The 14,744-nt window shown below is 37.6% G+C and overlaps 1 protein-coding gene across 1 annotated transcript in view; it reads right to left on the bottom strand.

Moving 5' to 3' along the window:
- LOC126810379 (rab-3A-interacting protein) overlaps positions 1-14,744 on the bottom strand; it is a 29,862-nt gene that overhangs the window by 2,860 nt on the left and 12,258 nt on the right. The window contains exons 2-10 of the mRNA XM_050535410.2: positions 10,590-11,411; positions 9,619-9,790; positions 8,389-8,484; positions 7,727-7,804; positions 6,846-7,082; positions 5,352-5,480; positions 3,791-3,870; positions 1,580-1,679; positions 533-599 (exon numbers count right to left, since the gene is read on the bottom strand). Of these exons, the coding sequence (XP_050391367.2) occupies positions 533-599; positions 1,580-1,679; positions 3,791-3,870; positions 5,352-5,480; positions 6,846-7,082; positions 7,727-7,804; positions 8,389-8,484; positions 9,619-9,790; positions 10,590-11,392 (1,762 nt within the window). The 5' untranslated portion in view covers positions 11,393-11,411. The remainder of the gene's footprint in view (positions 1-532; positions 600-1,579; positions 1,680-3,790; positions 3,871-5,351; positions 5,481-6,845; positions 7,083-7,726; positions 7,805-8,388; positions 8,485-9,618; positions 9,791-10,589; positions 11,412-14,744) is intronic.

Raw genomic sequence — 14,744 nt, 5'->3', positions numbered from 1 at the left:
TCATCTCCCTAGGTCCCAGGTCATTTTGAGACTAACATGGTTCAATTTTATTTCAATAATTGCCTTGCATGTAGGAGTCTTTCGCACTGGGAGGAAACCGGAGGACCTGGAGAAAACCCATGAGGTTGGCCAGGCGACCATAATTGTCATGTACAACTGGAAAATCAAAACCCTGCCAGTTGACTCAATTGACAAACCTTATGATACAACACGCACGCACTAACCATTTGGCCATCAAACCCCTGTCCGTCTCTTTGATACAAGAAACCCTTTCAATTATCTTCTATATATACATTTATAAACATACAAGCAACCAAGCTGACACAGGACTGGTAGAGATGTAAAACAGAATTAGTATCACGCAAAGCCAGAAGTTGAAATTTCAGCCCAAGTGTAGCCCAAGCCTGAACAAACCAACATGTACACCCCCCCCCCCCCCAGTTTAAGCTGTCCTTAAACCCTAAATTTCATCCTCAAGACAGCTCTAGTGAAGCCGACAACCCCAAAGAAAATCCTATATAAATACACAAACCTTCACTCTTCACTAGACCTTGTTGTATATACCTTATATAGGTATAAAAATCACAAACAGCTGCTATCTGAAATTACAGATATAATAATAACATCAGTATTTGTATAGCGCATAATCACAGTTTCCACAGTATCGAATGCGCTTTGAGTTCAATAGATTTGTTCTTGATGTCAATATCACAAAGGACCTTCAAAAAGGAAAGTTTTCAGTTTTTTTTTTTTCAAAAACAGATAGAGATGATTCTAGACATGTGTGATGGAGAGCGAGAGAGAGAGAAATTGGGTTTAACGTCCACTCAACACAAACTAGGTCATTTCGGGACTAACATATGGTTTAATTTTATTTCAATAATTCACTTGCGCGTAGGGGTCTTTAGCAGTGGAAGGAAACCGGAGGACCGGGAGAAAACACACGAAGTTGGACAGGCGACCCTACTCCTTGTCACGTACAACCGGAGATTCGAAACCATGCCAGTTGACTCAAAGACAGGCCTTATGATACAGCGCGCACGTGCTTACCATTCGGCCATCCAAACCTCCTATATGTGTGGTGGAAGCTGATTCCAAAGAAACAGCGCTGAGTATGAAAATGCACGTTTACAAGTCTTAAGTGTTACGCAAGGGATCTTTAATAAGTGTTTATCAAATGAACGTAAACTTCAGCTTGTAGTATAAGGTATTATCATATCTTGGATGTGATTGCGATTTTAGAACTTTAAAAGTTAATAAAAAAATCTTGAAATTATTTCGCTGTTTAACGGGTAGCCCACGTAGTAATGATAATCTGGCTGATATCAGATGATATATAAACATAAATATATATTTAATTGTCAGAGGTTAGTCGCAGCATTAACTGAGACAAGTGACACCGTTTCCCATGACTGCTGAATTGTTTCCCCGACAACTTTTGAGTTGTTCCCCAAGAATTTTGAATTGTTCCCAACATTTGTTGAATTGTTCCCAACATTTGTTGAATTGTTCCCTACATTTGTTGAATTGTTCCCCACATTTGTGTAACTGGGATACAGAAATAAACCTATTAACTCACCCTATTTCTACATAACTGAGAAATTGAATGCCATTCTTGATCATCATCTAATCTTATCTTATAATTACATAATTTGTTGGATTCTGTTAAAGAACATTTCCTGAAAATATCAGAAATAAATATACAATTATTAATTCTACAAGGAGATAAGTTTTGACACTATCATATTAGTTGTCTTGTTTGAAAACTAACACAATAAAGCGAGAGAGAGAGAGAGAGAGAGAGATGGGGTTTAGAGCAGGGCTTCCACTTCAAATTTTCACTGTCGGTCATTTTTGATAACGCACGAAAAACTTTTCAAAGTAAATTTATATTTCATGTTTTTTATTCATGGTAGGGTATTGTGAATTCACGTGTCTATACTACTTTGTCACCATGGGGTGCACAAAAAAAATATATTTGACTTCAAAATGAAATATTAGTAAGGATCATGATAATTATTTAATAATTAAATATTCCGTTTTGGCTACTTAAATAACGAAATAGTTGAACTGGCCGGAGAAAAACCATTTCAGTAGCTCACACGTAATTAACACGTGCTCTATAGAAAACACACTGACCTGGATAATTTTGAGTTGTAATACAATAACTTTGAAATGAAGATAAATATATAATTATCCATGGCATATATCTCACATTTGTTTGGTTTTAGACCATCTCTTACGGAATTACGGGCCGCAGAATTGTGACGTAAATCCTAATAATTTATAACTAAATGACTAACGGATAACTAACTTCACGGCTAGAGACACTAGCGCCCCCTAGAATATGGTCGTGTATAAGAGTAACCGTACACATACACAACATTTCTTCTACACGTGGAATTATCAATATTGCTGCACAATAGAACTGGAATACGTATTTTTCTTAATTTTTCGGTAAGCAAGTTAACTAATCTCTAGATTTTATTTCAACAATTTCCACAAGGCCGTAATACTGCTATAAACATTTTATTTTTAAATGCATTTTTCTTCCAACACGTACATTGTTGAGGATTTACGTAATATCTATGCTGTTTTTATTTGATATGACAGTTGGTTGGATTCGAAGAGCAATACTTCATATAAATTGCCCTTTTTCGAAGATCATAATAAATCGTTTACATTGTGCTTAACCGTAATAGCGGTAAACGGCTTTGTTGTTGAAAATTCTTATGACACGTGGACAATACGTGAATGATTAACAATGGGCCGCTTCACGCCATTGATTAGATTCCCACTTATCAATTAACATTTATTGCTCTACTACCAGACATTCATCATTAATTATCAACACAACACTCAGTATAATCTGTTGACGACTATATATACAACTCTATAACACCAATCACGAGATTGGCTTCTAGACGACGTGCATTCTTGTATAGTTACACAGTAAAGGTCGATCGTAGTCATGTTTGAAATTTTTTTTTAAAAAAAAAAAATACCCTCTTTCCGGCGTGCAAAATGACCGTTAGGTCAGATCTAGGAACGGTCATTTTCATAGCCGTAGGTCTCGACCGGCATATACGGCCGACGTGGAACCCATGGTTTAAAGTCCATGCGAAACAAACTAGGTCATTTCGGGACTAACATGTGATTTAATTTTATTTCAATAATTTGCACATGAGGTTGGACAGGTGACCCTACTCCTTGTCACGTACAACTGGGGTATCGAAACAAACCCAGACAAAGTTGGCTTGCTAACCTGGAGGTCCCATGTTTGATCCTTGTATTGGCGGAGAAAGTTCACCAGGATTTTCCTGGCATGGTTTGCTATTATCAGTGGTTTAGGGCAAAGGGTATGGCAAGGGACAATGCATAGTTGCTTAAATTGTATGTAAAAAAAGGGCTTGTGTACACATTAGCATACAGGTAAAAGAACCCTGTAAAAGAACCTTCATAGAGAGACAAATGGGGTTTAATGTAAACTCGACACAAAGTAGGTCATTACGGGACTAACATATGGTTCTATTTCAATAATTTAGCAGTGGGAGGAAACCCTCGGACCCAGAGAAAACCCAACCTACTCCTTGTCACGTACAAACGGGGAATCGAAACCAACGCCAGTTGACTCAATGACAGACCTTCTGATACAACGCGCACACACTAACCATTCAGCCCATCCAATCCCCCATTTCCCCACATTAAATGGTGTATGCCCGTCTCAAACACCATTTGACACACATTTGACACACAGACAATTGTAAGACATTCTGTTTAAAAACATTACCTCGGATATGAGTTATCTCCTGGAATCGGTTCTATAGTTAAACAGTTACCCTCTACACACTCCTGTAATCTTGTAGCTAACTGTAAACAGATAAAATATATCATTTATTGGTCAGACTATAGGGTATTAGTTTACCTGGGGAGGGAGGGAGGGAGAGAGAGAGGGGGGGGGGGGGGAGAGCATATCATTTACTGGTCAGTAGGCTACCTGGGGAGGGAGAGATAAAACACTTCACTTACTGAAGACTTTGTATTCGCTAGGCTCTCAAGATGGGTCAGTACCCAATCGCGAATTTAAAGCTGAAATATGCGGGGCATTATGTAAAGGGCTTGATAAGATGTAAAGAGTTCAAGCAAGATCAAATCTTCTACTGAAGATGGTGTTTAACGTTCACTCGACACATTTTCGGGCTAACATATTGTTTAATTTTATTTCAGTAATTTCCTTGAACATAAGGAAAGAGAGAGAAATGGGGTTTAATGTCCACTCAACACAAACTAGGTCATTTTGGGACAAACCTATAGTTAAATTTTATTTCAATAATACGCTTGTGCGTACTTGTCTTTAGTAGTGGGAGGAAACCAGAGGAACCCGGAGAAAACCAATGATGTTGGACGGGCGACCCTACTCCTTGTCACGTACAACCGGGGAATCCTTGCACGTAGGGTCTTAAGCAGTGGTGAAAAAACAGAGGACCCAAAGAAAAGACATGCAGTTTGACTGGTGACCCTGCTCTTTGTCATGTTATCTGGTCATAATAAATTACTAGTATCATAATTAACAAAAGATCATACACGGCTGAATCTATTTGTTAAGGCCAGCTCAATTTTTGTCAAGGTCGTTGAGATGTAAATAAGGTAAGGTTTTCGTCGTTTACTCGCGTCACTAGAGTCGACTCCATTGCCGAGTTTACCCGGGTGAAACATCCCGAACGGTCCGAGTAGTCACATGACATCAAAACAGTTACGACGTCAGTATGTGATCGAGAGACAGGCTTTTTTGCGTATAGGACGCCATTTTGTCACGTGACAAACCCTTTTACTCTCCGCTCAACGGGGAGTAAACGGGTTAGTCACGTGATGCGACTAAAGTCAGTCATGTGACCAACTCGATTCAAAACGCGAACAGTCTGGTGTCGACTCGAGTGACTCGAGTGAACAACGAAAACCTTACCTAAGGTTAGGGAACATGATTGTTGGTGAGACTGCAGGTTAGGGTTAGGGTAAGCATTGGGGCTAGCTCCAGGGTTAGGGTTGGGATTAGCGCTAGCCCTGTTAACATCTCGTGATCTATGATGAAAATTGAGCTGGCCTTATCATTTAGCACTAACCAACAAACACAATGAAACTAATATGAGACACAAGTTCAGATCAATGACAGTATTACAAGAGTAGTCTCCCTTACAAACATAATGGGAGGAAATCAAATCAGAAGTGTGGAATGAATGAGTGTATATAATAGACTATAATAATGTACAGATAATCTATTGGTTTTCTGTGCTCATGCCACAGACTGGATGCCGTGTTTTCCATTATAAATACACGTTATTGACAAGACTTACTTTTCTATTCTGGAAGTTGAGACAGGGTTTAATATCCTCATTAAATACACGACAGAAGAATGGGGTCGAGTGATTCATTTCTGGTTTCAATCTCCAGTTCTGGAATTCTTCCAAACAAACTGTATCAATCTGTAATGATAGTAAATACAATTATTGATCTCGTATTAAAGATGTAAGATTTAAATAAAGGGCTGACAGTTCTCGTATTAAAGATGTAACATGTAAATAAAGGGCTGACAGTTCTCGTATTAAAGATGTAACATGTAAATAAAGGGCTGACAGTTCTCGTATTAAAGATGTAACATGTAAATAAAGGGCTGACAGTTCTCGTATTAAAGATGTAACATGTAAATAAAGGGCTGACAGTTCTCGTATTAAAGATGTAACATGTAAATAAAGGGCTGACAGTTCTCGTATTAAAGATGTAACATGTAAATAAAGGGCTGACAGTTCTCGCTATAATAGTTCAAATAGTTCATTGATTCCGTATTAAAGATGTATTATGTAGGATTTAAATAAAGAGTTGACATTTCTCGCTATAATAGTTCAAAAATAGATAATGAAAATGGAATATCATTGATTCCGTATTAAAGATGTATTATGTAGGATTTAGATAAATAGCTGACATTTCTTGCTATAACTGTAACAGTTCAAAAAATATATAATGAAAAGGGAATATGTTGAAAATTCCAGTCAAATTACTTCATTCTGAATATGTTATAGCCATTTGAAGAAACATTTAGTCTTGATTGTCATTGCTACCATTGTTACAATAATAAATAAAGTCTTGATTATCCACTGTTTTAATTAAATCATTAACTGTCAATTTAAATTAAATCTGTTGAAAATCAAAACCATCCGAAGCTGAATCAATGTATCACGTTTCTTTGTTATGTTTAGTTTTGTCACTTCATTAAGTAATCTTTCACTCTTAATTATCCACGTCAAACATTATCGATAGTGGCCGAGAAAGTTCATCCAGATTTTCCGGCGTGGTTCTCCCTTGTCAGTGATGCAGGACGGAGGGGCTGACAAGGAAAGCTGTCTAGTCGTTCGGATGGGACGAAAAACCGAGGTCCCGTGTACACATTGGCGTGCACGTAAAAGATCCCTTGGCAGTTGGAATTCGATATAAGAGTAGGCCGTAGTGCCGCTGTCCGGGCAAAATTTCCCTCATAGCACACTGTATGGCGTATGCCCGTCTTCATTAGCCCAGGTTAGGAGCAGAAAAGTAGGACGTTAAACTCCATTTCATTTCATTTCATTTCATTATCGATAGGTACACAAACACCATTAAATTGTTTTGGTCCTTATTTTGATCCACATCAATATCGTGATATAAAACAGTTCTATTTCTTCAACATCGGCAGGACTAAAAATATCAATTATTCATTTATCCTGTTGTTTTCTTGGTAAATATTGACCTGGTTATGAATCGTGATACGAATTGTATCGCATCATCTGAATCGTAATAAGTATCGTATTGTGACATACCTCTTTACATTTGATTTTAGCTTGTTCTTGTTGAGCCTCGGCAATCTGTCGTGATTCTTTAGTAAATTCATGATGACTTGTTGATCGTCGATGTGTCTTCCAGAATGGTTTTATACTAATACTCTTCTCTTTCTTCTGTACGTCTATTTGTGGGTGTAGATGTTTATTTGGGGAGTTGGGCGTTGATGTTAGCACCAACTGTTTTAACGCTACTACCTCCGCTTGTAATATTTCAATCTACAAGAAAAAAAAAATCATGCACATTTTTTTTATTTATATAAGCAATATTTTTATTCAGATTTTTATCTGAATAGGGATTGGGGAACAGGTATAGCCTATATTAAACCCCTCTCCCTAATAAATGCAAATTTATTTCAACCATTTTGTAATAAAACCGGGCAATATTAACATAAAAGATTTGCAAGACCTGAATACATCTTTATAATCTATTTCAATCATATTTCAATCAATCTGATTAAAAACACAGATCCTATTTCGTTTTAGTTGTCTTTACTACACTAGGATCTGGAAAAGTTTTTATATAACCCGCGTTATGGATTATGTGAGGGATCAGCCAATGAAACAGTATGTTGCAGCGAGTTCTTGGCGTGCAATGCACGGAACTGTGGATATCCTACTAGAAACATAACGTCCACTCGACATAAACTAGGTCATTTCAAGACTAACATATGGTTCAATTTTATTTCAACAATTCGCTTGCACGCAGGGGTCTTTAGCAGTGGGAGGAAACTGGAGGACTCAATGAGAGCCCTAATGATAAAACGTGCACCCTCTAACCATTCAGCCACCACCCTCTGCAGTCTTGGTATTTATTATGAACCTATCATAAACCTACAAACTATGATATATAATCTACTAACTTTTTGATTTGCTTCTTCTAGAAGTTTTTCTGTATGTATACGTTTTATATTGGCATCTTGTACCATCTTATTCGCTTCCTGAAATAAAAACATCATAGATTAACAAACGCATACATATAACTATAATAAATATGATCGGGCGAAAAACGATCCCTTGGCAGCTGGAATTCAATATAAAAGTAGGCTGTACCGCCACTTTCTGATCAAAATTTCCTTCATAGCATAATGTTTGGCATATGCCTGTTTTCATTATCCCAGTCGGAGCAGAACTGTCGGACCCATTTCATTTCACCTATTAATATCGGTGGAGTTAACTCTTAAAGGTAGCAGTTTTCACAAGTTTTTGAATTGAACATCACAAACTTAAAGCATACATTATGCAAGAGCTAAATCTGCCTAATTAGACATTTATTAACATGAAAAGACCTGAATCAACTCTCGATGACATCTTATGTGTTCGATTTACACTGCTGCTCAACACTCATTGATGATTAAATCCAAAAATGGACAATCAAGACTACATGTATGTTTTTTATCATACCGATTTTAGTAATGATGATCGAAGCTACGCCTAAAATTCAAAAGCTAAAATCTAGGTCAAGAGTGGATAAATTTGACTGAAATTTCAGCAAATAGCCTTTACATTATCTTTACATTAATACCTCAAATAAACTGGCAGTTAAATCTTCTACTTCCTGTTCCATCTGATAGCGAACTTTAGATAATTTCTCACATTCTTCGTCTTTTAATTTCAATTCCTGATAAAATAAAAATATTCAAAAATCAATAAAAAAACAAATTTCCCCAACAAGATTTCTATTTGTTGATTTTTATTATCGCCACTTGTCAGAGGTGCAGGAAGGAGGGGCTGATATGGAAAGATTTCTAGTCTTTTGAATGGGACAAAAAAACAAGGTCCCATACATGTACACACATTGGCATGTAGGCAAAGGAATCCTCAAGAGTTGGAATTCGACATAAGAGTAGGCCGTAGCAAACAGTCAAGGTAAATTTCTCTCACAGCCAAATATAGCCCAGTCGGAGCAGATTAGTAGGACGTTAAGCCCTATTTCATTTCATTAATTTTCCATCTGTGAAGGCAGTATATATACATTGTACATATTTCTGTATATTATAAGTATATTACATATATATGTACTGTACATAGTTGAAATTTATCCAGTGAACCTGAAGTGTCAAATTTAAAAAAGGATTTCATTATTTAATATACATGTATGTATTTCTAAACAGGATATAACTTTGACAACTTGATGCATATAAAAAATATAATAAAGGTTTAGATAGGGCTGTTTCACACGGCCTAAGGAGACCTAGTTTGGGTGGTTACCGACAAGAGTAAAACAGTAGAAATAGTGTTATATAAGGAGAGAGAGAGAGAGAGAGAGAGAGAGAGAGAGAGTTTAATGTCCACTCGACACAAACTACATCATTTCGGGACTAACAAATGGTTCAATTTTAGTTCAATAACAAACTTGCGCATGGGGGTCTTTAGTAGTGGGAAGAAACCAGAGGACCAGGAGATAACCCATGAGGTTGGACAGACGACCCTACTCCTTGTCAATTAGAAGCGGGGAATCGAAATCACACAACTTGACTCAATGATCTAACGTGCCGAGTTAACCATTCGCCCCCCCCCCCCCATCTCTTAGTTGAGGAAATTGTATTTCCTTGTCAAATATCTATATAACTCTAAACATGTCTAATCTTTGTCTAGTGTAAAACATATTATATAATCATCATATTACAGCTTACTGTATCTGACAAACTCCCACATTTTCTCAAAGAAATATGTGTAAACTCCAGTTCAAAGGTCATGACAAGATACAGGTCAATAGGTTAAAAGGTCACAACAAGTGGCTGGTTTTACTCACCTTTTGAGCATTAGTTAATTCACGTTCTAATCGTGTAAAGGCCTGGGTTTTTGCTTCAGCCATTGTGACACTTTTACGTCTGTTAGGTACGCCATCAGAGTAGGAGTGACGAAATGGACGACGCTTTGTTGCTTCACCTAAATCAAGACCAACTTGATCATGTTCTTCATCACTGAAAATAGCAATTGTTTGAGAATCATATTTCTGTATTCAAATCCAGTAAATATAGCATCAACAATGGCATCAAGCTAGAGTTGATTATGGTCTGGATATGTAAATTTATGTCTAATTAATAATTTAGATAACATTTCTGGCCTATAGAAAGACATGTACTAGGCAGATTTAGGTCTTGCATAATGTATGTTTAATTAATAGAGAGAGAGAAAAATGGGGTTTAACGTCCACTCGACACAAACTAGGTCATTTCGGGACTAACATATGGTTTAATTTTATTTCAATAATTCGCTTGCGCGTAGGGGTCTTTAGCAGTGGGAGTAAACCCACGTGGTCGGACAGGCGACCCTACTCCTTGTCACGTACAACCGGGGATTCGAAACCATGCCAGTTGACTCAATGACAGGCTTTATGATACAGCGCGCACGTGCTAACCATTCGGCCATCCAACCCCCCCGTTTAATTAATAGTATTAATATGTACAATCTGATTAAAATACAGATCTATATTTTATTTTGTTTATTTTATACATTTGAAGGCCTCTACTACATGAAGATCTGACTGGTTGTAATGGAAGGTCGAGTCAGAGGTCATATGAGCAACTTTTGATCCTATGACGTCAGACATTTGATTAACCAATCAGCGTTGATATTTCTAGTGGGTAATCCACAGTTCTGTGTACCTCACACCAAAAACTTGCCGTTACAGACTGTTTCATTGGCTAATCCCTCACCCACCACTCCTTTGCCTATGTATTACATGTATGTATATATCAATAATTTGTTTTTAACACTTACTGTCCAGACACATTAAACATAAAACTACCATTAGAAACCAAATCTGGTAGTCTTGATGAACCAGCTTCTTGTCCATTACTCATTACTTCTGGCGGGGTTGAATAGACAGACTCGTCCAGACTACCACGGAAAGCTGGATGAGCAATACTTCGGCCGATGGAGGCTATGGCTGAATTGACATGTTGTGGTGTTGATACCATGGGCGGATTAAAGTTTTCGTAATTTCTGTTTGAAGTGGCGATGGTTGGAGCCACGTTTTGTGAATTTAATGAGAGCGATTGAGTCTGACTGATCACGGGTGGCGATAATGGTTGTAGACTAGAATTAGTTGTAGGACTTCTTGGGTCTGGGATCATATCGGGTCTGGACAAGAGGGGAACTTGGTTAACATTCGATGTAATATTTGACACGGGACCAGTCGGAGAACTGGTGCTGATTACTGAGACATTTGGCAGGTTTTGATGAAGTACTTTTCTTGTTGGGGTCCCTGGTTGACTGTTGGAACCAGAGTTGGACCGAGACAGAGAGACTGAACTGTGGGAGGATCCTGATGATGATACCGAACTTCCAGATGATGGTCGTCGTTCTGATGGATGCTTTCCTGATGCTTGTGGTGAGGATGGACCAGCACGGATCTGACGTGCTGATAATGGGGATTCACTAACTTTAATTGGAGGTGACTTACAACCAGAATGTTGAGGACTGCCATTTGATTTTACAACTGGTGATGTTGGGGACGATCTCGAGTTGACTGTATTATCAGGACCTTGTCTCACCCACACTGGTTCTGTCTCACTCGACATTGTGTTTCAACTAACTGACCTGAAATCATAAATAAAATAACTTTAAAACAAATGAAAATGAAATTAGGCTTAACGCCCTACTGTTCTGTACCAACTCGGCTAATGAAGACAGAGAGAGATAGAGCAATGGGGTTTAATGCCCACTCGACACAAACTAGGTCATTTCGGGACTAACATATGGTTTAATTTTATTTATATAATTCGCTTGCGCGTAGGGGTCTTTAGCAGTGGGAGGAAACCGGAGGACCCGGAGAAAAGCCACGAGGTTGGAAAGGCGACCCTACTCCTTGTCACGTATAACTGCAATCTGAACGACAGACTCACCCTACCTGCAGAGAAGTGACTCTGACACAGTGAATAGCCATGATATCCATATGACGTTATCTAAACGTCACAGGTCATTCGAGGTCACATCAACAAACAAATGTAAACACGATCATTATGATCATTATCAACATTACAAGACACAATGTTACATTGTAAACAATAGCCTTCTTGCAGCCTTTAGGACTGTATAATCCGTACAGAACGTCTTATCACTTCTTCCAATGATTTTTCACAAAAATATCATCATCTACAACTCTAGATTTGACGTCGTTATATTGGCACTATTTTGTGCTTCGGTCGTGTCTATTTCAGATATACACAATCAATTCTGTTAATGTTTTTAGCGTGGGGGGTGACTAAAAGTTAATTCACACAGTGAATAGCCATGATATCCATATGACGTTATCTAAACGTCACAGGTTATTCGAGGTCACATCAACAAACAAATGTGAACACCATCATTATGATCATTATCAACATTACAAGACAAAATGTTACATTGTAAACAATAGCCTTCTTGCAGCCTTTAGGACTGTATAATCCGTACAGAAAGTCTTATCGCTTCTTCCAATGATTTTTCACAAAAATATCATCATCTACAACTCTAGATTTGACGTCGTTATATTGGCACTAATTTTGTGCTTCGGTCGTGTCTATTTCAGATATACACAATCAATTCTGTTAATGTTTTTAGCGTGGGGGGTGACTAAAAGTTAATTTATTTCAGTTCTAAACAAAAATTTAAAACATAACGCAATTTTAAAAAATAGCCAAATTCTGGCTGGGATTACTGAGCAAAATGGCCATTCACTGTATACGTGCGAAAAAAAAAGCCAGCTACCATTTAATTTTCGTACGTTAGTTACGTACGGTATAACTGGGGAATCGAAACCCTGCCAGTTAACCCAATGACAGACCGTATGATACAGCACACGCATGCTAACCATTTGGCCATCCAACCCCCCTTCCCGGTGAATGAGCAAACGTCTTACTCAGTGAACCACGATAACTCCACTTTAAAACAATATAACTAAATTATCTTATACAGATGATGTGTCAAATCTGTAACTTGAATGTTTTCAGTCAGTTATAGGGTCATGTTTCACAAACCACTGTGAAAAAAACTTGGTAGTTTTAAATGAAATGAAATGAAATGGGATTTAACGTCCTACTGTTCTGCTCCTAACCTGGGCTAATGAAGACGGGCATACGCCATACAGTGTGCTATGAGGGAAATTTTGCCCGGACAGCGGCACTACGGCCTACTCTTATATCGAATTCCAACTGCCAAGGGATCTTTTACGTGCACGCCAATGTGTAAACGGGGCCTCGGTTTTTCGTCCCATCCGAACGACTAGACAGCTTTCCTTGTCAGCCCCTCCGTCCTGCATCACTGACAAGGGAGAACCACGCCGGAAAATCTGGATGAACTTTCTCGGCCAATGCAGGGATCGAACACCCGACCTCCATTGGTAGTTTTAATATGAACAAGAGTAGGCAGAATTAGTGTAAAATTAGGAGCATATATTATAATATTCCTATTTATAAATATGTTTTTTTTTTACTTTGAATTTATTATATCAAAAATATGTTCCCTCACAGTTAGCAGCGTCATCTTCAGGTATTTCAACCTGTCCAGCCTCTGCTAAATGGAGTTTAACGTCCACTCGAAACAAATTAGGTCAATTTTATTTCAATAAATTGCTTGTGCGTAGGGGTCTTTAGCAGTTGGAAGAAAAAAAAAGACCCGGAGAAAACCCACGAGGTTGGACAGGCGACCCTACTCCTTGCCACATGCAACCGAGGGAATGAAAACCATACCAGTTGACTCAATGACAGACCTTATGATAACCATTCGGCTACCAACCCCCTCCTGTTATTCTCCTAAGATTGAAAACAAATTAATTGTGCTGTAAATATACACATACCTAACCATTCGGCCATCCAAGTCCCTAATTATTAAGAGTAAAAGATGACCTGAGATAGGCTTTATCATTGGTAATTATCAATCAACTAATCATTAATCCTATATTCTGGATTATCAACTGGTTAATTAATTCATAATAATTGTTTGACACTCAATGTGATGATCAATCTAGGATAAATATGGTAAGAATTCTAAGATTTTTTTCTCTGCAACTTATAAAGAATCACAAGTATACCCAAATTATTGCCAAAATCAAATTTTATTGCCACTTTCATTTTTTTATCGCAAATTGCAACTTTGTCGACCGACAGTGAGAGCCCTGTCGCCCCCCCTTCCCACTAAAATTATTTCAGACATTTCTTTTGAAAAATACAAATAAAATCAATCAATCAATAAGCTCACAATAAATAAAATAATGAAGATATCCAATCTGTTCATCAGGCCGAAGGCTGTGTGCTAGTCCAAGTCGATAGTGATGGCTTGTTGTTAGCGTGTGTTAAAGTGTATAATTGTATTTTTTTATATTTACCGGTATATTGATAATATTATAATGTTATCATGTTTTATCGTATTACAGGGTGTGGTATATAGTTTATATCCTGCCTCTACCATGGTTCATGTATATAAGTAGATATAACCTACATATAATCACATAAACCATGATAACATTTATAAATTCCAATCAAAAATAAACCCTTTATTACAGTCTGTTCCTTATAAATGAAATGACAATAGGATTAAAATACAGATCTATATTTTGTTCATTTTTTATACTTTCAATGGCCTTTACTACATGAAGATCTGACTGGTTGTAGTGGAGGATCACATCAGCGGTCGTACAAACGGCTTTTGACCCTATGACGTCACACAATTGATTAACAAATCAGCACTGATGTTTCATGTGGAATCCCCACAGTTTCGTGCACCATATGCCAAGAACTCACTACAACAGATCGTTTGATTAGCTAATCCCTCATATCAACCAGAACGTGGGATATGTAACCACTCTTCCAGATCCTAGTGTAGGAAAGACACGTTGATCTATAAAAAACAAAACGAAATAGGATCTGTGTTTTAATCAGATTGGACTGAGAAGAA

Source organism: Patella vulgata, chromosome 2, assembly GCF_932274485.2.
Source record: "Patella vulgata chromosome 2, xgPatVulg1.2, whole genome shotgun sequence".
Lineage (NCBI taxonomy): Eukaryota > Metazoa > Mollusca > Gastropoda > Patellidae > Patella > Patella vulgata.
The sequence above is the reverse complement of the archived record's forward strand: the minus strand, read 5'-3'. Positions and strand labels throughout refer to the sequence as shown.